Source organism: Sminthopsis crassicaudata, chromosome 1, assembly GCF_048593235.1.
Source record: "Sminthopsis crassicaudata isolate SCR6 chromosome 1, ASM4859323v1, whole genome shotgun sequence".
In the NCBI taxonomy this organism is placed as follows: Eukaryota; Metazoa; Chordata; class Mammalia; order Dasyuromorphia; family Dasyuridae; genus Sminthopsis; species Sminthopsis crassicaudata.
In genome coordinates, this window is record NC_133617.1 from 54,903,482 (window position 1) to 54,927,069 (window position 23,588).

At 38.2% G+C, this 23,588-nt stretch overlaps 1 protein-coding gene across 1 annotated transcript in view; it reads left to right on the plus strand.

Annotated features, from left to right (window-relative positions):
* The window catches only part of TMPRSS9 (transmembrane serine protease 9), an 86,022-nt gene that overhangs the window by 41,987 nt on the left and 20,447 nt on the right, over window positions 1–23,588 (plus strand). The window contains exons 4-11 of the mRNA XM_074304199.1: window positions 4,119–4,186; window positions 4,702–4,877; window positions 5,331–5,372; window positions 8,583–8,696; window positions 11,349–11,520; window positions 16,495–16,769; window positions 16,865–17,001; window positions 21,787–22,117. Of these exons, the coding sequence (XP_074160300.1) occupies window positions 4,119–4,186; window positions 4,702–4,877; window positions 5,331–5,372; window positions 8,583–8,696; window positions 11,349–11,520; window positions 16,495–16,769; window positions 16,865–17,001; window positions 21,787–22,117 (1,315 nt within the window). The remainder of the gene's footprint in view (window positions 1–4,118; window positions 4,187–4,701; window positions 4,878–5,330; window positions 5,373–8,582; window positions 8,697–11,348; window positions 11,521–16,494; window positions 16,770–16,864; window positions 17,002–21,786; window positions 22,118–23,588) is intronic.

A 23,588-nucleotide genomic window follows, 5' to 3' on the forward strand; every position in this document is an offset into this window, starting at 1 on the left:
AGATAGAACTTACAGTTGCAAAGAGATGAGTTCCTTTTTTTTGCAATATGGCTAAGATGGAAATGTTTTGCATGTAGTTTATATTATATTGCTTGCTTTCTCAAGGGCCAGGGAAGGAGAGAGAGGAAGAGAATTTAGAACTCAAAATTTTTTAATTTAAATTTTAGATGTGATTAGGAAATATTTAATAAAATAAATATATTTTTTAAAAGATATGAGTTCAAATCCTGCCTCAGATATTTATTTAGCTATATAAACTGAGGCAAGCCATTTTAAATTTCCCAAACCTCAGTTCCCTCATCTTTAAAATGTTGCATCTCCATTAAAGGGATGTTTTGAGGATCAAATGAAATGACTATAAAATGCTTTACCAATTTCAAAGTATCATTTGAATGGTAACTATTGACCTCCTTTATGAATTTGACACCATAGACACATCTCCGTTAAGGTATTTTTCTCTATATCTGATCTCTATCTTCTTTACAGGGTCATCAGCCAAGTCAGGTACTTTATGTATGAGGATACTTTAGGGTACTCCTTTTTTCCTGTCTCTTCTCTCTTCCTGTCAGCTCCTGTGGATCAACTAAGTAATCTATAACATGTGCTAGGCACTGTGCAGAGTTCTGGGGATTCACTGGCAAGGAATTTATAAATTCTTAAGGGGATCTATCTTAGTGCAGTGACACGAGTAGGGAGACTTGGGTGAACCAAAACATTCTTTAATTTTATTTTTCAATGCAATTGGGCTTGAATGACTTGCCTGGGGTCACACAATTAGAAAGTATTAAGTATCTGAGGCTGGATCTGAACTAACTCTTCCTCATTCCAGGACCAGTGCTCTATCCACTGCACCAACTAGCTTTCTGAAGCCCAAGTGTTCTTAACAGTGTTCAATAGCCCTCTGGGTAAGCCTGTAGAAAAATTACCAAAATGATACACAAAATAAAATGTAGAGTATTATAAAGAAAATACATTTAACTGAAATTAGCCATCAGAAAATTTATTTAAACCCGCTTACAGCCTCCAGGTTAAGAATCTTAGCCTGGCCAATCATGGGAATTGTAAGTGGAGCCAAAGATACTTTCATTGCTACATCCCCTTCCAGTAGCAATGGTAAAAATAGATTTGATTATTGTTCCCTAAGCAAGAGCTGAAAGTGGAAGGGGGGAGGGATGTTGGAGATGGGCATATGGGATAAAGTATCGTAAAGGAGGGAAGGATCTGAGACTGGTCAGAAATAGAAGGTTGATATAAGTATCAATTCACCCACCCTCCAAGCTAAGCGGCTTTGCCACGGGGTGGTTCCCCAATCTGAATGCATTAACACCCCATGGGGTAGGAGTAGGAGTGAGGGAAGAGGGTCTATGCAGATAATTCACAAACATCAATTTCCAGCCGTCTCCCTGAGTCCCAGTTCCCAATCTTCAGCTGCCTTCCAGACATCTCCATCTGGTTTCCCATAGGTATCTCAAACTCAATAGGACGAAAATAGAACTCATTATGTTTCCCCCTAAGCCCAGCCCTCCTCCCAACTTCCTTGTTTCAATCAAGGGCACCATCATTCCTAAAGTCATGCAGGGTTAGACTTCTACCCTTCCCACACACGGGGCTTGTTTTCTTGTTCCTAGCAATCCTTGCTTCTCTCCAGTCTGTATCTGTACCTCACCCACATGCCAAGTCAAGCCAAGCCTCCTATATATCAAGCACTTTGCCAAGGGTTAAGGATATAATGAAAAGGAAAAATGTCCTTTCTATCAACAATATCATAGACTGAGAGGGGGTGGGGAGAGACATATAAATCCAAACAAGACATATGCAGAATAAATTGGGAATAGTCTCAGAGCAAGGCACCGACGTTAAGGAGAACACAGAGAGAGTTCTTGCAGAAGCAGGATTTCCTTTGAGACTAGAAGGAAGCCAGGGAAGCCGGGAGATGGAGATAAGAAGAATCATCTTATTGATTGACTTGTGAGCCCCAAATATCCCTTCCAGCCTTCTCTTCTCCGTATTAAACATTGCAGATCCCTATCTCTGCTCCCCAGGGCAAAGTCTTTAGTCAGGATGGCAACTTGGGTTCCACTCGGTTCTGAGCCTCCTCCTACCTTGAAAAAACCATCCCAGGATCTTCTTTGAATTATTTAATCCAGGGATTGAAAAGATCAAAAGAGCAAACCACAATTTTTCCACAGTGGCACAGGGAGATGGCACAGATTTTTAGATAGTTATTTGGCCTTGGAGCCAAGAGGAACATGAGTCTTGCCTCTGACACCTCCTGTCCTTGTAATTGATTTTTTTTCTCAGTATCCCTGGGGGGTGGGGGTTCTCTAACCTACCAATAAGCATTTATGAAATATCCAGCTACATGAAGCATTTTTTAAAGCATTTAACAACTTGTCCAGGGAATACAGATCTAAACAAACAAGACAGTACCTGTCTTCAGAGAGCTTTCATTTTGTTGAGAGAATTAATATAATTGGGGGAATACAATGCAGGGAAATTAATATAATAAAGGGGAATTACAAAGAGAAAGAGGGAAAGGCAAGGGAGGGAAAGAAGTTTGGAAAGTGACATGAAGCATGGTTGGACCCATCCTTGAACAGTTGGACAGGCAGTCACTAGTTAGGAGAGAAAGGCTGCAGGATGGATGTTTTTCCAGCGTGGTATAAGCTTGGCATAGAAGACAGGGAGAAGAAGAATCTACCATATGCCAAATGCTATGTACATTGGATATAAGAAACACAAGAACCAAGAAAAACAGTCCCTACCCTCCTGGTACTTATATTAGGCAAGGCAACTTGTACACACATAAATAAATAAAAAATAAATAACATACAAAGGCATGGAGATGGGAAATGAGTTGCCATGTATGAGAAACAGTAGAGAGGCCAATTGGCTAGACTAAATATTGAAAAGGAAAATCATATATAATAAAAAATAAATTATATACTATATAAAGTAAATATAATATAATAAATAAATATAATGAAAATAAATAACAAGATCACAAAGATCAAAAGAGGGAGAAAAACAAGAGAGAAAAAAAAAGCAAGCAAATAAAGAACAAAAGGGTGAAAATACTATGCTTTGATCCACATTCAATATCCATAGTTTTCTCTCTATATGCAGATGGCACTCTCCATCACAGGCCTATTGGTCTTGTCTTGCATCACCTCATTGTTGAAAAGAGACAAGTGCATAACAGTTGATCACAACATAATCTTGTTGCTCTGTACAATGTTCTCTTGGTTCTGCTCACTTCACTGAAAGCCATACAAATAGTATATTTTTAGAGAGGAAGAAATTCCTAGCATAACTGATCAACACAGTGAGGGAGTCTGAAAACTATGCAATGTGTAAAAGCAACTTATATTTACTGGTTTCCTCTATTGATGTAGTTTAGACTTAGATCTTTGGATTTCTTTCATCTCTGGAATGTGCATCTGTGTGCATGAGCATATATGTATTTTTGTGTATTTGTGTTCTCTAGCTATATTTATATATTATTCATGTAGTAAAGTTACATAAGTCTGAATTCTGTCTGGGAGAGAAGGTTTGTGTACATTACATAGAATTCTTAGAATTCACATTCATGCTAGGTAGGAACACTTTTAGACAGTGGGTTTTGGGTGAGGGATTTAACATATCTTGATTCTTGCTGCCTTTTCTATGTTTAGTTCTCTGGGAAAGGTCTTCCTCCTCCCTCCCATTTTTCCTTCTTTTTAGAGCAAAAAGCCTTTTGATTTAGAATGCAGCAAAATATAGAAAATATAGAAAAATATAGAAAAAAGAATATCAGTTTAGGAGGCAAGAGAATTGGATTCTGGTTCCAGCTCTGACCTTACCATGTTATAGGATTTCAGTCAAATCACTGCCCTCAGTATATTTATCTATATGAAGAAATAGACTGGACTAGACAGTATCTAAGTTCTATTCCAGCTTTCCTAGTCTATGTTCTAATACTTAAAGCCTCTTAGAAAAAAATAATGATGTCTCATAATTTCAAAAGAAACAGAAAATCTCCCCAGTACCTTTTCTATAGACTATATTCATCCATGATACCGCCCCCTATTGGAGGGATGAAGGCCATCCTTACAATTTCCCCATTTGTTCTTTTGCAGTTTGTAAGTAGCTTTCAGAAGACAAAGCTAGAGGAGAGCTGTGTTGGCTGCACTGTGCTGAATTACAGGTAAGTTTCCCCTTCCTTCCCGCTCCTATTCCTCCTCTCTTGAGATAATTCAAAGCTTCTTAAACATTTTACACTCATAGCCCCTTTTCATTCAAGAAAATTTTACTTGACCCATATACATACACGTATATGAAATATTACAAACCATTTACTAAGAATAAAGCATAAAGAAATTTATTTTAAAACAATTCTTTGATATACATATAAATTTACCATTAATTGAAGATAAAAATAAATTTACATAATAATGAGATGAATGTGGTTGTTTATTTTTACATAAAGAGCTAAATCTTGGTGGAATATTTGCTATCTTTTACTGTTGTCATATTTTTCATGATTCCCACATTCAGTTTTACATGACTGTGTATGAGGTCGATACTCATAGTTTAAGAAGCTTTAGTGTAATTAGGAAGGAAGAAGAAAACTTAGAAAACAACTAGAAAAAAGGGCACATGGAGATTTGGCAATGTCTGCCTCTGTGTATTTGTTTCTGCTGCTTCTTTCTTTAATCTTAGGGATGGTAATTCCAGTGTTCTGGTCCGTTTCCGCCTACACTTTGTGTCTCAAACCCTCTGGTCTCTGACCCCTGGCTTGGAGGAGGAAACACTCCGGCAAGGTCTGAGCATGAGGTTCCGTGAGCACAGCATCCCCCTGCTCACCTATGGGACCATCTATTCTGCTGCACTCACAGGTGAGCCCTGATAGTGTGAGCCGGGAAGATGACAGGCCCAAGGAAAACTTCAGAAGCTAGAACACTTCTAAGGACTCTATGCTTTGTTTTGTGGGGAGAGAGGAAGAAGCAATTTTCTGATTTTTAAAAAAGATTGCATTTAATTCCACTTTTTAAATCATATCTCCCTCTTTGCCAAAAATAAAATAAAAGCTCTTATACATGCAAGAGAAACTTTTCTAGGCCTGGTATATTTGAGAGCAGGGCAACATCAATGCAGCTCTTTTGTCAAATTGTACTTGTAAATCTTCCAAGACCTCCTATTATATTCTGGAATTTCTGGGTTTTTCCCTTCCCTAGTTAAAGTCTTCCTTCCATTTCTATGATCTCCATGATCATAAACTTACATCATGGTGTCAAGATGAATTTCATGGCTAATACCTTTGGTTTTCTGCTCTCTCATCGTCATTGCAGGGAATAAGGAGCAGCCTGCCACAGAAATAGAGCTGAAGTCAGGTGAGCCTCTTTGTGGGGGAAAGAGCTCTTTGCTCTTTGACAGCTTTTCTCTTTGTAGTTCATTTCCTGTAGTTTTTCCATTTCTTCTTCCTAATGAGCAAATGGAACTCTTTGTTGTTGCTGTTGTCATATGTAATTCTTCATGCTCCCATTTGGGGTTTTCTTGCCATTTCCTTTTCCAGTTCACTTTACAGGTGAGGAAACTGAGGCAAATAGGACAGAGTGACTTGCCCAGAGTCACACAGCTATTAACTATCAGGGGGCCAAATTTGAACTCTTGCAGATGAGTCTTCTTGACTCTAAGACTGGCACTCTATTCACTGTGCCACTTAGCTGCCACTGAACATCTTAGAACTGGCCAATGCCCCTCTTAGGACTATCAAATCACTGGGGAGATAGGTTTGCCAGACTAGAAAAAGTGGGGGAAGATTAATTTATAATGAACTATAATGAGAATAAATGTAAAGTCTCATACTTAGGCTCAAAAAGTCAACTGCAAAGTCAGTTTTAAAGAAAATATAACTTAACAAGCATTTTATTTTTTTATTCCTGGGAAGGAAAGGATTTCACATCACTAGAGAGCTTCAAGATTCTTCTTCAGGTCAGATTAGAAGCTCTCTGAGCTCCTTTCCAACACTATATTACGCAGTAATGAATATTAACAAAAACAAAATTTTATTTTTATACTAATGTATTAAAAAATAACTTTTGTTTCCTTTTTAGGGAGTGGATGAATAGATACCTAAAAAAAAATCACACCAGGTCCAACAGAATAATAACTAAATAAAGACTTACATGCAATGAGGGTTAAAATGGAAGAAGCCATCTTAGAGGCTAACATGGCATTAGCGTCATCATGCCAGCCTTACATGGGCACCACCAGCTCCCCACCTGGGAGGGCACTGCCTCTGGTTTAGAGGGAAGACCCTAGGATGCATACTATCTCAGTTTATTGTGACCAATGGATTTGCAGATCTAGGTACATCTAAGAGTCCATGGGGTGGAAAAAAATGGACATTTAAACATAGTCCTTCAAGTAAGCCATAAGTAAGTAAGCCTTTGGGAAATGAAACGCACTCAGATGTTGTGGTATATAACATGACTGTATACAAGTCATATGGGTCCTGGAAAGGATAGAAATTTTTTGAAACCTGAAGAACTTGGTAATTTTTCATTTTTGTGTCCCCAGCTACATTTCATATATTTATTAAACTGAATTGAATTGAATTAGCTAGGCTGCTCTTGTATAACAATGAATAAATATTTGTTAAATGCCTACTGTATGCCATAATTAGAGAAGGAAATGGTGAGCCACTCCATATCTTGCCAAGAAAACCTCAAAAGAAGTCACAAAAAATTAGATATGACTCAAAAATGACTAAAGAACAATATATGCCGGGCAGCAGCTACATAGTACAGTAGATCAGGCCTGGAATCAGGAAGAACTGAGTTCAAACTCAACTTTAGGCTCATAGTAGCTGTATGACTCTAGATAAGTCACTTGACTTTGCCTCAGTTGCCTCATCTGTAAAATGGATTGGAGAAGGAAATGGAAAACCACTCCAGCACCCTTGCCAACAAAACCCCAAATTGGGTCACGGACACAACTGAACAACAGTAATAACAGCAATTTTTCCAGGTACTATTCTAAACATAGTCCCTGCCTTCAGGGAGCTCACAGGCTAATGAAGGGGAAGAATATGCAATAACTCTGTACAAACAAGCTACATACAAGAGAAATTAAAAATAATCAACAGAGTGAAATGACTAACATTAAGAAGGACTGGGAAAGGTTTCTTGTAGAAACAGGTTTTAGCTGGGAAGGAAGCCAGGGAAGCCAAGAAGTTGGAAATGATGAGGGAAAGTATTCCAAGCATGGGGGACAGCCAATGAACGTGTCCAAAGTTAGAAGACAGAATATCTGATTTGAGGAACTGCAAGAACAGTGTCCCTGTATCCAAGGGTACATTGGGAGGGAAAAAGCATTTGATACATGAAGCCTGGAAAATTGGTGGTGGATAGTTCTCTTATTTGGCTATTTCTTATGATCTGCCAGAAAGCTTTTGGAAAGTGACCTTCATGCCCTCATAAGACATCAGTGCAGGATTTTAATGGGGAAGCAATAAGTTATCTCAGCAACAGCTAAAAAGAAACAAAAAGACAAAAAAAATAGCAAGAACATTCCGTATCCTTTAGGGTTCTAGGTTCAGGAGGCCCTCAGTGTTTAAGTTCTTTGGAATAAAAAGCTCTAGAATGTCTAATCGCACATTTTTAATTCAATCCAACAAGTATTTCTTATGCTACAGTGTGCATAGCAGTTTGCTAAGTCCTGGAGATAAAAGACAAATATAAAGAGTCTTTTCACTGAGAAAACTTAAGAGTATGCAAGAAGATATGGCCTATTTACAGAAAAGTAAATACAGAGTATTTGAGAAAGAATAGAATTAATAGAGTCAGGAATGGCTTCTTATAGGAAGTGACATCTGAATGAGCCTTGAAAGACCCTAGAGCATTCTAAGAAGGGGCAGTGAGGAGGGAAGGAGTACATGCAGATACACAGCCTGTGCAAAAGTATAGAGGTGGGAAACAGGGTCAAGTTTAGGAAATAGCAAGCAGTCCATTTTGGCTGGAATATGAGGGTGCATGAAAGGGAATAATACAAAATAAGTCTGGTAAGGTATGTTGGAGACAAATTGGGGAGGACTCTAAATGTCAAAGAGGAATTTGTAGTTTGTCCTATAGGCAAGAAGAACAGCAGAAGATTAAGGGGAATGACATAGTCAGATGTGTACTGTAGGAAGATGATTTTGGCAGACATGTAGAAGGTGGACAGGAGAAGAGTCAATCAATGAACAGACATTTCTTAATTATCATCTACTATATTCCAGGCAGTTTGCAAGGCAATGAGGATGCAAGTACAAAGAATGAGAAGATCCTTGCCCCCAAGATCTTATATTCCAATGAGGATTCCCTCATATACAGCAAAAAAGTACATATACAGCAAAAAGCTAAAGTGAGTTAATGTGCACACAATAATGAAATTCAAGGCAGTTTGGGGGCAGCTGGGGCAAAGAAGTCAGAGCAGGCTTCAGGCCAAGATGGCAGCTGAGCTGCCTCTTACAGGGAGAGAGAGGCCCTAAGGCACTTTGTAGGCCTGGATGACGTGCCAGTGATGAAAGGATGCGAGATTGGGTTCTTCTCCATCCCCAGGGTACTGTCCAGGAAATGCATTCGCCTGCCAGAGTAACCAGTGTGTATCCAAAGTGAATCCCGAATGTGACGGCAAAGTGGACTGCTCCGATGGTTCTGACGAAGCTCACTGTGGTGAGTTGATTCCCACTGCCTATTTTCCTATTAGGGGAATTAGCAGGGGAGGAGGCCACAACTTCAGGGCTTCTTTTGGTAAATAGCCTGGGTCCCCACATCCCACCCCCAGGAGACATTCTGTTCCGGAATAGGGGAAAGGTCAACTTAGCCCTTGGAGAAATGGTGAGGACATGGGGAGAAAAAAGATTGGAGTTCAGGTCAGTCTCGGGTGTCCAGATGTCACAATCAGCTGCATAAAGCTGATATTTGGAGCTAGAGAAAATAGCAACAGTTCCTGCTCTCAGAGCTCACATTCTAATGGGGGAAACAACATGTAAATAACTAAGTACGGACAAGATAACCTGAGAGAAAAGTAGATAGGAGGAATTGGGAAAGACCCACTGCAATAAGAACTTAAGGTAGAGAAAAGGAACCAAAATTTAATCTTAAGAAATACCTAATATAATAATAATAAGTATCATATGCATTGTACTTATTGCAAAACACTGCAAATAGTATTTCATTTGATCCACAACCATTGGGGGGAATGTTATGTTCCAGAGTCTGGATTCATATGTAATGCCAAAGAAACTGAGGCAAGACAGAGATTGGTTTTTAATCTTTTTAATGTGAAGAATTTTAGACTAGCCGAGTTTTGGGCTAGCCAGCTGTATGGGACTCTTGTCCAAAGCATTCAGCAGTGAGCAACTAAGGCAGAGAACTTATACAATTACAATCTTAATAGGGGAAACAAAGGCAGATAAGGGGGGCGAGCTGACAAGGAGCATAACTTAGTCCTGACAGGATAAGTGTCAAGATAAAAACGTTGAGGGCAGGAGACAGTGAGGGGAGGGACAATACTCAAAAGGAGGAAATAGTGTCTGAGCTAAGATCTGAATTAGGTCTTTCTGACCTTAGACTCAGAATTCTATCCATGGTAGCTTCAAGGAGAAAGAAAAGAGACTCTTAGCATAGCCAGAATATCAGTCCATGGACTTAGTCATGAGAGTGGTTCTGTATTGAAACACTGGAAGACTAGGTTCAATTTTCATTTCTATCACCTAGCTACTTTATTAAGCTAGATAGTATTAAGTGTATTTTATATAGCATTTGTTTTATAACTTTATATACTTGTATTTAGCTACTTTATGTTGATTAAGTGTATGTTTTATGTGACATTGATTTATAAATTTATATATTTGCATCTAGCTATTTTGTACTTATATGAAATACACTTATATAGCTCTTATTTTATAATTTTATGTACTTGTATGTTTTATGTGACATTGATTTATAAATTTATATACTTGCATCTAGCTATTTTGTACTTATATTTCATACAACATTTATTTTATAACTTAATATAAGTACAAAATAGATGCAAATATATAAATTTATAAATCAATGTCACACAAAACATACACTTAATCAACATAAAGTAGCTAAATACAAGTATATGAAGTTATAAAATAGATGCTATATAAAATACACCTAATAAATACAAAGTAGCTAAATAAAAGTACATAAAATTGTAAAATAAATGCTATATAAAATATAAGTTCAAAATAGCTAGATACAAATATACAAATTTATAAATGTCACATAAAATATACACTTAAAACAAAGTAGCTAGGTAAAAGTATATTAAAGTTATAAAATACATGCTGTATAAAATACATACTTAATAAGTACAAAGAAGCTAGATACAAGCATATAAATTTATTAAAAATGCCATATAAAATACATTATTAAGTACAAAGTAGCTAGATACAAGTATATAAATTTATAAATAAATGTCACCTAAAATATACACTTAACCAATACTAAATCTCTAGATACAAGTATATAAAGTTATAAAATAAATGCTATATAAAATATACACTTGATACATACAAAGTAGCTAGATACAAATATAAATAAATGTCACATTAAATATGCAATTAATAAATACAAAATATTTAAATGAAAGATATTTTACAAATGAGTTAAAGGACTGAAGAGACTTGCTTCAGGTCACATAGAGAGTAAGTGGCAGAACTGAGACTCAAATCCAGGTTTCTGCCTCCAAATCCTGTGCCTCCAAAACCTGTGTCTCAGTTTTTTCATCTGTACAATGGGGATAATAATAGAGTATATGGGTTTATCTCATTTGACCTTGGGGGCAGAATTAGAAACAATGGGCAAAAGCTGAAAAGATATAGATCTAGACTGGATCTCAGGGGAAACTCCCTAATACTTAAAGCTATCCAAAGGTGAAAGAGCCTGCCTTGGAGAAAGTAGGTTTTCCCTCACCAAAGGTCTTCATATCTCTATATGAAGATAATCACTCCTCAGCTATGCAATCATGGGGATTCTTTGGGGGGTGGGGTTATACTCAGACAAGAAGGTCCTTTCCAATTTTACCATTTTGTGATTCTGTGATTCTCATGGACAAATGGGTCAAATATTAGCACATTTGAGTGGAGTTCCTTACAGAACTTGGACTAGTTGAGGAGGTCAATTTCTTCTCAGAGATGAATTGCACAACATGGCCACTAGCATCTCTTCCAAATCTGTGATTTTGTGGGATCTTCCCAATAACAGGTTATCTCAGTAACAAGCTATGTCAGTAATAAAGTATCTCAGTAATAAGTTCCTGACAGTGAAAGTCTAAGGTATTGTCTCTTTTAGATTGTGGAGGCCGGCCTGCCTTGAAATCAGCCAACAGGATTGTAGGAGGAATGGAGGCTGCCAGAGGAGAGTTTCCATGGCAAGTCAGTCTTCGAGAAAACAATGAACACTTCTGTGGGGCAGCCATCCTCAGTGCCAAATGGCTGGTATCTGCCGCTCACTGCTTCAATGAGTAAGTTCTCTATCACCAGTTCCTCATCTACCCATCTATCCTCATCTATCCATCTCCCAAACAGGCCCAGAATGGCTGCCATTTCCCACTAAAGGCAAACTGAAAAAAATTTCTCTTTACCATATTGAATCAAGGCGTGGCACGAGAAGGTGAGGAGGTACTGAGAAAGAAGCACTGACTTTATAATCAAATGATATAGATTCAGATTCCAGTGGTTTTATTTCTATGTGACCTTCACCTCAGTTGTCTCATCTGCAAAATGGGATTTCTGAATTAGATAATCTTTATAGACCCTTCTACCAATAACACTTTGTGAATAATGTGTTTATTGTACTGCCTTACAGTGTGTAGTCTGTGCCATATGGCTTCTGTATTGTAGTGTACGAGAGTGAATCCACATAGAATCAGAAGAACAGGGTTTGACTTTTGGTTCTGTCACTTACAACATGTGTGACCTAGAGAGGTGGTATGGTATAGTGGGAATTGGGTTAGTTCTACATTCCAAAGATCTGAGTTTGAACCTCGTCTCCTCTACTTTCTAACTGTGGGACCAAAAGTAAGTATGAAACTCTCTGATCTCTCTGATGTATGATTTCCCACATGTAAAAATAGGGATTCAAAGTCAACAAATATTTAACAGAATAGTATGTGAAGTACTGGGGGGGGGGGAGATAAGTATTAGGTGTAGACAAGATAATTTCTACTTTTAAGGAGCTTACAATAGTGTAGGACGATAACAATACTTTTATTACTTACTCAAAATATTCTATACACCTTAAAGCATATGTACATTGTGACCATTATAATTGCTGTTTTTGCTATTATTATTAGACCTCTCTGAGTCTCTATTTCCCCACTTGGGAAATGAGGATCATAATGCTTGTAATTCCTACCTCACAAAGTTGGCTGTGACAATGCAAATCTTATTTGGTAAATCTTAAAGCTATATAAATGTTAGCTATCATTCTGAATGTTATTTTATTAGTTTTTGTTATTTCCCCCTTCATTGTTTCTTTGTGTTTTGAGAAAATTTGTTTAAAGGATTTTGTCAAGAGATCCAACTAAAGTCATTCTGAAAAATGGAAAAGATCTGCAAAGATTTTTTTAATATCAATCTGTTTATAGGTACAATTGGGTTTCACCTTGAGCCATTACATTAAAGTCTAACATTACAATCCTAGACATGCTTTATGGGATAAGTAGAAATAGCAATAAGCAGAACAAAGATAGGAAAAGCAGCCAGATTCTACCAAGTGTACATAGAAGAGATCCATCCATGTTGGAGGTATTGCAATTGTGAGGAAGGCATCCATAGACTGATTTGGGGAAGGGAAGGCTATCAAAAACATGAAAAAAAAAAGTCTTTTACCTCCTAATATCCCCCCAAAGCACTTGGTACAATACCAATAAATACTCATAAAGATTTTCAAAATATATATCTACACTCATCTACACACAAATTAAGGGCATGTTTAATGAGGGTATTTATAAGAAATAGATAGGTTTTCACAAGGGATACTCTATAATCACCATATCTTTGCCATTTTCAATGACTAAGAGATGGAAAGGAATGCAATAGCCCACTGTACTTATTGTTCATTGATTATGAAAAAGCTTTTGATTTGGAAGAACAAAACACCACTTTAAAGAGTTTCCTCCAACAAGGCATCTACCTTCCATACATAAAAATCACTCAACATTCCTTAAAAGATGGAATAGAAAAAACTGTTCAAAAAACATCTCACCATAAATATTAGCTAAAATATAAAACTAGGTAGCAACATAGTGCATAGTGCCAGGCCTCAGACATTTACTATGTGACCCTGAATTCACCTCACATTGTTTGCCTCAGTTCCTCATCTGTAAAATGAACTGGAAAAAGAACTGAAAAACCACCCCAGTTTCTTTGCCCTCCAAAAGGGGGTCACAAAGAGCCACACAACTGAACAATAACAAAAACACAAAACAGGGAGATGCAAATTCACTAGAAGTGTTCATTGCACATGGAGGAAATCCAGGTAGAATCTGAATTGAAGTTGACATCTGAGATGTCTTTGTCACTTGTAGATAGGGAAGTCAACCAAATGTTCCTGCTACAGATGACATATTAATTGTATTAAGCCCCAGAACACTAAAACCTCCCAGAAGAGATCTGTAACCACTCCCAAGTTTTGCCTGACTGGCCACAAAGAAAGGATCAAATGGATAAATAATGTTATTGTTTGGATTATGACATACAGTTGAATTGACAACCTATAGAGTTTATCAGTATGTACAGGGGAAACTTTTGGCATATCCTGTATCAGGACAAACAGTGAAAATAGACACTAGACCAGACTTAAGCCAGCAGGGGAAGGGGCTAGATTGTCTTAGGAAAACTTCAAAAGTGCCTTCTGGCAATAAAAGCCTTTTTTTTTTTTTTTTTTTTTTTTAAAAACCAACATTCTACTAGTGTTGTTGAGTGGCCACAAGACATTAGAAGAAAATAATAATAGGATTGTTGTAAAGCTTAAATGAGATAATAAATTTACTGCATTTTGCAAACCTAAAAGTGTCAGTTATCATTGTATTCTTGCCATCTCATAATCAATTTGCCATTGGCCAGAATTCAGTATTTAAGGGAGATCCATTCAGGGAAGTTCTCTTTTGTCACTTTGATGAACATGTCTGTGTCCAAAAAGAATATGGCTATACAAGTATATTTCTACTCCTTCAGAAGGTAAACAGCAGGAAAAAAGGCTCTCTCTCCCACTCTGCAAATGGTTTTGGGTAGGCCTGTGTAAACAATAGTATGAGTGTGAAATTTGTTTCTTGTGTTCTTTTATTTTGTGAGCCTCTTGTTCCCAGATGTGTAGAGAGCACGAGAATGGACACTTAGAGACTCAAAGTTTCAGTAGTAAAACCCACCCTCCTGGGGGCATGTCAAACATACAGAGCCCCCCACCACACACACACACACACACACACACACACACACACACACAAATGACCCACTTCCTTAACTCTTTTTTTTTTCTTTTTGAGGCTGGGGTTAAGTGACCTGCCCAGGGTCACACAGCTAGGAAGTGTTAAGTGTCTGAGACAAGATTTGAACTCGGGTCCTCCTGAATTTAAGGCTGGTGCTCGATCCACTGCGCCACCCAGCTGCCCCTACTTCCTTAACTCTTACATAAGTTTCGGATGTAAAAAATAATGAGCTGGCTTATCTTCAGATCTCCAGAGCACTTATCAGGGGCTTGGAAGGGTTATATTATCTGCTGATTTTGGATAGATAACAGAACCCCTAGGCAGGTCCCTAATTGGGAATCCCAATATATGGGGCAAAGTTAGTTGGGTAAGGAAGACAGAGATATCAGGATGCATCAAAACAGGCACGAACTTCTACTGCCTCAATCCTGGACAACGTGTCTGACACAGATATCCAGGCCAATTGGCCACATTAGTCAAAATGACTAAATGGAAAGAGGGAGAAAATCACAACAGAAGGCAGATCTTAGGTACTGAGCCAGAGAAAGAGAAAGAATGAATGAAGTTCAAAGAAAGAGAGAAAATGAAGTAAAACGGATTTGTTTAAAAAGAAGTTTTTGTATGAATAGTTGAAGTGGAATGGGGTAGCATGTGGATTCAAAATCCTAATTTTGACACTTATTAGTTATGAGATTTGGGACAAATCACTTAAATTGTCTGAGTCTCTGCTCATCTGCAAAATGGGAACAATAATACTTTCACTCACTTTATATAGGCAATTGTGAAAAAAAAAAACACATGATAAACTTTAAAGTACATCTTTGTCATCATCATCATCATCATCATCATCACTTCATTTCTAACTCCAGATTAGATGAAATCAGTGAAGATTGAGGAGTTGCTTAAATATGAAAAGGAACAAAAGAAATTATTATATTAACTCCTTGATGTGATCATTATATCTTGGTCTAGATGACACCATGGATAGAGGGCCAGACCTGGAGTTCAAATCCATCTTGGAGAGTTCAAATCCAGCTTCAGATTCTTACTGTGTAATCTCAGGTCCTTCATTTTGCCCTGTAGGTCTCAGTTTCCAGCCTCACACACCTACTAGCTGTGTAACTTCAGGTCCATCACTTTGCTCTGTTTGCCTCAGTTTCCTCATCTATAAAATGAACTGAAGAAGAAAATGGCACTCCATTGTTTCTTCCCAAAAAAACTCTAAACAATATCTCAAAGAGTTTGGCAGGACTGAAAATGACTGTTCAACATTATTATATCATTCCACTGAAAAGCATATTTTCATTACATCAAAACTTTCTCAACAATATGAAAATATAATTTGAATTTGACAAGTGTAAAATTCTTAAAGTATAACTGGGAAGAATAGAGACTAAAGGCTTTAAGTGAATCTAGGAATTAAATTTTATATAATGATGAAGATCAGTATTACAGAATTGTTTGTTTTTACAATATGGTTGTTGTATAAATATTGTATAAATTGTTCTCTTGATTTTGCTCGCTTCACTTTGCATCATTTCTGACAAGTCTTCTCAGGTTTCTCTGAAACTTTTCATTCATTCTTTCTTTCTTTTGCAGGCTAATCAGGTTAAGTGACTTGCCTAGGGCCACACATTTAGTAAAATCTCCAGTGTCTGAAATTACATTTGAACTCAGGTTTTCCTTATTTCAGTGGAGATGCTCTGTACACTGCACAACCTTCACTATTTCTTGCAGCACAAAAGTATTCTATTACTTGAATGTCCCCTAACAGGATGAGCCATTGAGAGGTACACCCCCCAATTTCCAATTCTTTGCTACAATAAAAAGAGCTGCTATAAATATTTTTGTGCACTTGGTCCCCTTCTTTCTTTGATCTTGTTGGAGGTGTAGGCGCAGGGTAAGAGAGTAATAGCTTTGAAGGTATGACTCCAAATCTGAAAAGCCCATTTCTCCAAAGTACCCAGAAGATTGATCTGAGGGCAGTCTGATTGTTTGCTCCCCTAGATTCCAGGACCCCACAGTCTGGATGGCCTATGCTGGTACCACCTTCCTCAGCGGCTCTGACAGCGGCACTGTGAAGGTTCGAATCGCCCAGATCATCAAGCATCCCTTCTACAACTCAGACACAGCAGACTTTGACGTGGCCGTCCTAGAGCTGGGCAGCCCCCTGCCTTTCACCAGCCACATCCAGCCAGTGTGCCTCCCCTCGGCTACTCACATCTTCCCTCCCAGGAAGAAATGTCTCATCTCTGGTTGGGGCTACCTTAAGGAGGACTTCCGTAAGCACTGCTGGGAGAGGCTGGAGAATCCGAGCCCAGATAAGGTTGGGAAGGTGTTCCTGAGACCATTTTTCTGCTTTCTCTTTCCTCCTTAGTGGTGAAACCGGAGGTCCTCCAGAAGGCAACAGTGGAACTCCTAGACCAGGCACTGTGTGCAAGCCTCTATAGCAACTCACTCACGGACCGGATGGTGTGTGCTGGCTATCTGGACGGGAAGGTGGATTCCTGCCAGGTGAGAGGGTACTAACCTAGCCCTCCTTCCTGGGAATCAGGGACCTGCCTCTTCAAATCCTAAGAGATGGCTAGGGACTCCTATAAATCATCTGCTACTATTATAAGACAGTAGCTAGTAGGTGAGCCTCTCTATACCAATCAGTCAATAAAGATTTATTAAGCACCTACTATGTGCTAAGTTCTGAGGAGAGAAGCAAGAGATAGTTCTATCCTCAAGGAGCTCACAGTGTAATCCACACTTATTTTCTCAGGGTATACTAATTGCCTGGCTAATAACAACAATTAATAATAATAATAATAATAACTAGCATTAATAGATCATTTTAAGGACTGCAAAGTACTTTACATGTGATATCATCTGATCCTTCAGTCTTTCATTGTTATCTCCAGCACTTAACAGTCAGTAAGCCACGTGTTGTTTTTCAGTTGTATCCAACTCTTTGTGATCACTTGCACCAAAGCACGCCAACATGTTCATGGGGTTTTCTTGGCAAAGATACTGGAGTAGTTTGCCACTTCTTTCTCCGAAGGATTAAGGCAAAACAAAGTGCTCAAGGTCACATAGCTAGGAAGTGTCTGAGGTTAGATTTGAATTCAGATCTCCCTGTCTCTATCCACTAAGCCATCTAACTACCCTAGTATATCCAATAGTAGCTGTTTAATAAATGTTTGTCAACTTGATTGTGCTATTATTAAATCTATGTTACAGATGAGAAATATAACTATCACTTCTATAGCACTTTTAAGATGTGCAAATGCTTTCTTTCCATAGGTTAGCTCATTGGATCCTCACAATAAGGGGAGGTGCTACTATTATCCAGATTTTACCGATAAGGAAACCGAGACAGAAATTTAAGTGGCTTGCCCAGGGTCACACAGCTAGTACATGTATGAAGCCAGATTTGAATTCAAGTTGTTTCTGACTCTAAGTACACTCCTAAGATCCACCCAGCTGCCTTTGTGTTCCTAAAGTACTAGGTGACCAGTTGAAATGCTTAATGCATCTGCATTGAAAGGCAGTGCTCTATCTTGCAAGGTTTTCCACACCTGAGTTTGAATTTTAGCTCTGACACTAAACAGCGGTTGTTTTTTTTATGACCTCGGCCGATCACATCCATTCTGAACTTCATACCCTCATCTGTAAAACACAGATATTATCAGTAATGCTGACTTCAGAGGAATATTTTAAGGAAAGCGTTTTGTGATCTATAGAACACTATAGAAATGAGAAGTATACTTTAAACAAAAATTGGTTTGAACTTTAATTTTATTGATTAATGAATTCCTACCATGAAAATTCCCTCCACCAAAACAGATAGGAAACTAATCTCTAGTTTAAAGCTTTTGAACTTTGGAAACAGGACGGGGTCAATGACTTGCCAGGAAGGTCAGAATTAGCACTAGAATCCAAGTCTACCTGGAGGCAGCAGTGGATAGTGATGTGGGCCTGGAGTCAAGGAGATTTGAGTTCAAATTCAGCTTTAGACACTTACCAGCTGTGTGATCCTGGATAAGTCACCCTTTCTGCCTCACTTTCCTTATCTATAAAATGAAGATAATAATAGCACTTACCTCAGGGTTGTTGTGAAAATAAAATGAGACAATATTTGTAAAATCCCTGGTACATAGTACATGCTGTAGAAATGCTTATTCCTTTCCTGACTTCAGGGATGGCCCTTTGTCCACTGATTCTCAGCACCTCTTATAATAATTATCATCTGCTCTGTAAAAATTCACTCCCTTGTGCTTAGCCTACTCCCTGATAGGAAGGTGGATTAATTTACTCTTGCCAGCCACTGTTTAAGGCATGATAATGCTGAACTTAGAACACAGAATGACAGAGTTTAGAGGGACAGAACATGAAAAATTTCAGAGTTAGGAAAGACCTAAGGAATCTTCTAGTTCAATCCCTTCATTTTATAGATAGGAAAACTGGGACCTAAACAAGGGAAGCCCAGCCCCATCACAACTAGTTAGTGGCAGAACTCAGAACCAAAACCAGCTTCTTTGTTGTTGTTTTTTAATTTCCAGTCTACCTTAATAATAATAAAAAGAACAAACAAAAAGTTTCTTTTTTTTCTTTTCCCTGAGGCTGATGTTAAGTGACTTACCCAGGGTCACACAGCTAGGAAATGTTAAGTGTCTGAGGTCAGATTTGAACCTGGGTCCTCCTGAATTCAGGGCTGGTGCTCTATCCACTGCGCCCCCTAGCTGCCCCTAAATCCTTTAGTTTCAAAGAGCTTAGTGTAGCAGTTCTGCTCAGGATAGTTTCCCAAATCCCATTCAAACTGGTAAATCTTAAATCCTGATTCATTTTTTTTTCCACTTCTAGAGATAACCCTGAAAAAGCTTAATTTCTGACACTATCATTCAGCCCCGATAGGTGTGCTTTTCATTGAAAATCAGCTAGATTTCATTTAATTTTTTAGCAAACATTTTATTAAGGTGGTGTAGTAAGAATATGTGATACATATCCCTACCCCTCTTTATCTTCCTTTCCCTTCCTTCAGAAAACTGGACATACTGAAGAGGTAAAAATAAAGCACAATGAGTGATAAATAGATTTAGGACAGCAATAGATTTTATTTAGAGAGCATAATTGTAAAAGAATATTTTATATATAATAGAGATTTGGTTCACAAAATGAAGAAACTATGACAAGACTTCCATCACAGGTTACAAAGGTTTGTTATTTTACATGAAAATAGCTTACGAGGAACAAGCAGATGCAACACAGAAGGCAGTCATATTGAATGACCAATTTTATTTGGGGAAATAAAATTATTTGTAGCTCAAGGAGAAAGAAGCAGTGGAAGATGCAGGATCTAGGGAATAAGAGGAGAAACCCAGGAGGAATTGGGGAGATAAATAATGTGTATTAAAACTGTCTTAAAGATAGTCTAGGAAAACTTGGTTTCCATTCAGGTTCCTCAAAGATTGTTTAAAGATACTAACTTTCTCCCAATTGATAAATGGTCAAAGAATAAGAACAGATAATTTTCAGATGAAGAAATTAAAGCCATTTCTAGTCAAATGAAAAATGCTCCAAATCACTAATGATTAAAGAAATACAAATTAAGAAAACTCCACAGTATACCTCTCAGATTGGCTAAGAGGTCAGGAAAAGATAATAATGAATGTTGGAAAGGATGTGAAAAACTGGGACACTGATGTATTGTTGGTGGAGTTATAAAATGATCCAACTACTCTGGAGAATAATTTGGAACTGTGCCGAAAGGGCTATAAAACTGTGCATATCCTTGATCCAGCAGTGTCTCTACTAAGTCTGTATTTAAAGAGATCATAAAAAAGAGGAAAGGATCCACATATGCAAAAATATTTGTGACAGCCCTTTTTGTAGAGGCATTAAATTGAGTGGATGCCCCTTAGTTGAGAAATGACTTACCAAGTTATGATATATGAATGTTATGGAATATTATTGTTCTGTAAGAAATGATGAGCAGGCTGATTTCAGAAAAATCTGGAAAGACTTACATGAAGATATTGAGTGAAGTGAGCAGAACCAAGATTTTGTTATACACAGTAATAAGTTTAAAAAAAAAAAACATGTCTCATGCACATCTCATACACTCTTGTCTCTCCTTTGACATTACAGCTGCTTTATAGTGCAGGCTTTCCTCCCCTCTTCCATCCTCATTCTAGTTCATTCTCCAAGACTCAACTTCCAGTGTGATCTTATTAAAATACAGGTCTGACTATGTCACTCCCTTATTCAATAAACTCCAATGATTCAAACATAAATTCATCTATTTGTCATCCAAAGTTTTTCATAGCTTTCCAGCCTTATTATCCATTACTTCTCTTTATTTTCCCTAAAATCCAATCAATCTGGCTTCCTTACTGTTCCTCATACATGGACTTCTACTTCCCATCTCTATCCCTTTGTACTAACTGTCCTCCACTGTACCTAAAGTACACTCTTTTCTCTCAGACTCAAGTCTCCTTTGAGTTGAGGTATTTTCTGATCCCTCCAGCTACAAGTTGCCCTTTCTTCTTCACCATTGCTTAATGTGTGTGTGTGTGTGTGTGTGTGTGTGTGTGTGTGTGTGTGTGTGTATTTTCTCTGTCCAACAGGAAGTAACATCCTTGATGATAGAGACTATTTCACTTTTGTTTTTCAAGGACTTGTCCCTTAATAAGTGATTGTTGATCCTAAAACGGAGGAGATAAAGGGATAGGAGATGAGAAAAGAATAGCATAATAGCTATTTCCAATCAGCTCAAGGGTTCTCCTTTGGAAAGTTTGCTCTCTTTGGTCCCAAAAAGGATGGGAAAGATTAAGTGGGAGTTTTCCCAATACTGAGGCCTGTTCCAAAATAGCTACCTCAGGAGGTGTAAGAGTTCCCCTTCATAAGAAGTTTTAAAGAAGAAAATGAATTGCCATTTGTTAGAATTGGAAAGAGGATTTGCCAGTCAGGTTAAACTAGATATTCTCTGAGATTTCTCCTGGCTTCATATATTAAAAAAAAAAAAAAAAAAAAAAAAAAAGGTTTTGTTTGTATTTGAGAGGGAATGAACACCCATATAGCAGCATCAGAACCAAGAAATCACCCTACACATCACCAAAATGACACCTTTATCTCTTTGATGGGTGGTACCTCTCATCGAACGCAAGTGCTTCCATAGGACCCCTGCATGGGAAAACCCAAAGTGGTGAGTGGAAAGTGATTTCCTAATCAGAGTTCAACCGAGTTGGGTTTTGAGCTGATCACAGAAGCCACTTAGGACTCACAGGGTCCCAAATCTGTGGCTTCTGCCCACAGGGGGACTCCGGAGGACCACTGGTCTGTGACGAGCCCTCAGGGAGGTTCTTCCTCGCTGGCATTGTAAGCTGGGGCATTGGCTGTGCTGAAGCTCGGAGGCCGGGGGTCTATGTTCGTGTGACCAGGGTTCGAGACTGGATTATGGAGACCATCGCAACAGCACCCACTGTCAGCGCACCAGCCATCTTTTCTGACTCCTCCACCACCAGCAGTGACTGGCTTTTGACTACAGAGAGACACATGACCAGTATCACCACCAAGCCCAAGCTGGTTCCCAGCACAGATCCTGACGCAGCATCTCTCTACCCAAGCACCACCTCCAGGCCACAAGGTAATTTACAGGTGCTAATCTGCAACAAGGGCTCTACAACAGCTGCTCAGAACAGCTACAGGAATCCTAACAGCCCTCCCCAATAGAAGGGCATTTTGATAATAATAATAATTACTAGGGATAAGGAATGGATTTGTGTCTTTGCTGGTAAAGGGGCCTCCCAGAGGAGGAACTCCCTGCACTAACGTAGCTTAGCACTCTGCCACAGAAACTTTAAGCCTTAAGGAGCTGTCCAGAGGAGCAATGCTTAGCCTGAGGTCCAGTATTTTGGTATAATCAGTTTCCTATGTATTTTATTTTATTTTATTTTTGCTAAGGCAATTGGGGTTAAGTGACTTGCCCAGGATCACACATTATGTATTTTATGTTATGCATTTAAAAACTCTTCTGAGGAGCCCACTGGCTTTACCAGACTAACCCCCAAAGGGGTCCATGACAAATAAAAAGGTTAAGAGCAATTTTGTATGCTTTCTCCATGCACTGTGCTTCTTCTTATATGCAAACAAACAAAAATCCCATAAAAATATACTGAGGAAAGAATTTGTGAAACATCTTCTTGTGGACATTGTTCAAGAAGAAAATAAGCACTCATTTTCTTGGCTAGATGGGAAGGGAGTAAGCATTTATTAAGTGCTTATTAAGGCACTGTGCTAAGCAATTTTCAAATATTATCTCATTTGGTTATAGAGGCCATGGCCCTATTCTAAAGTTGGGATACAAATAAAAGGGAAAAAAGATATAATCCCTGTCCTCAAGGAGGTTACATCCTTTTCCATTTTTCATTTATTTTTTATTTATTTATAATTTTTTCACAGTGCATATATGCATGAGTAATTTTTTTATAATATTATCCCTTGTATTCACTTTTCCAAATTATCCCCTCCCTCCCTCTATTCCCCCCCCTAGATGACAGACAATCCCATATATAATAAATGTGTTACAGTATAACCTAAATACAATATATGTGTGTAAATACCATTTTCTTGTTGCACATTAAGTATTAGATTCCAAAGGTATAAGTAACCTGGGTAGGTAGACAGTAGTGCTAATATTTTACATTCACTTCCCACTGTTCCTTTTCTGGATGTAGCTGATTCTGTCCATCATTGATCAATTGGAATTGGATTAGCTCTTCTCTATGTTGAAGATATCCACTTCCATCAGAATACATCCTCATACAGTATCATTGTTGAAGTGTATAGTGATCTTCTGGTTCTGAAGGAGCTTACATCCTAATGGGAGAAGAAAATATACAAAAAAGAGCTGAAATATGAAACAGTCTTAAAGTCCAAAAGCCAAGAATAGGTCTGGGAAGGGGTTGAAGGCTGGCGGAGCTCCTGCATAAGTTGGAGCCTCTAGGAGGCAATCACCACAGAGAGAAGAAGGATGGGCCTTACACAGAGATACTGAGAAGGCCGCAGGTGAGTTTGTATATTCCAGGACAAGAAGGCTCTACGTGCTGAAGGAAATT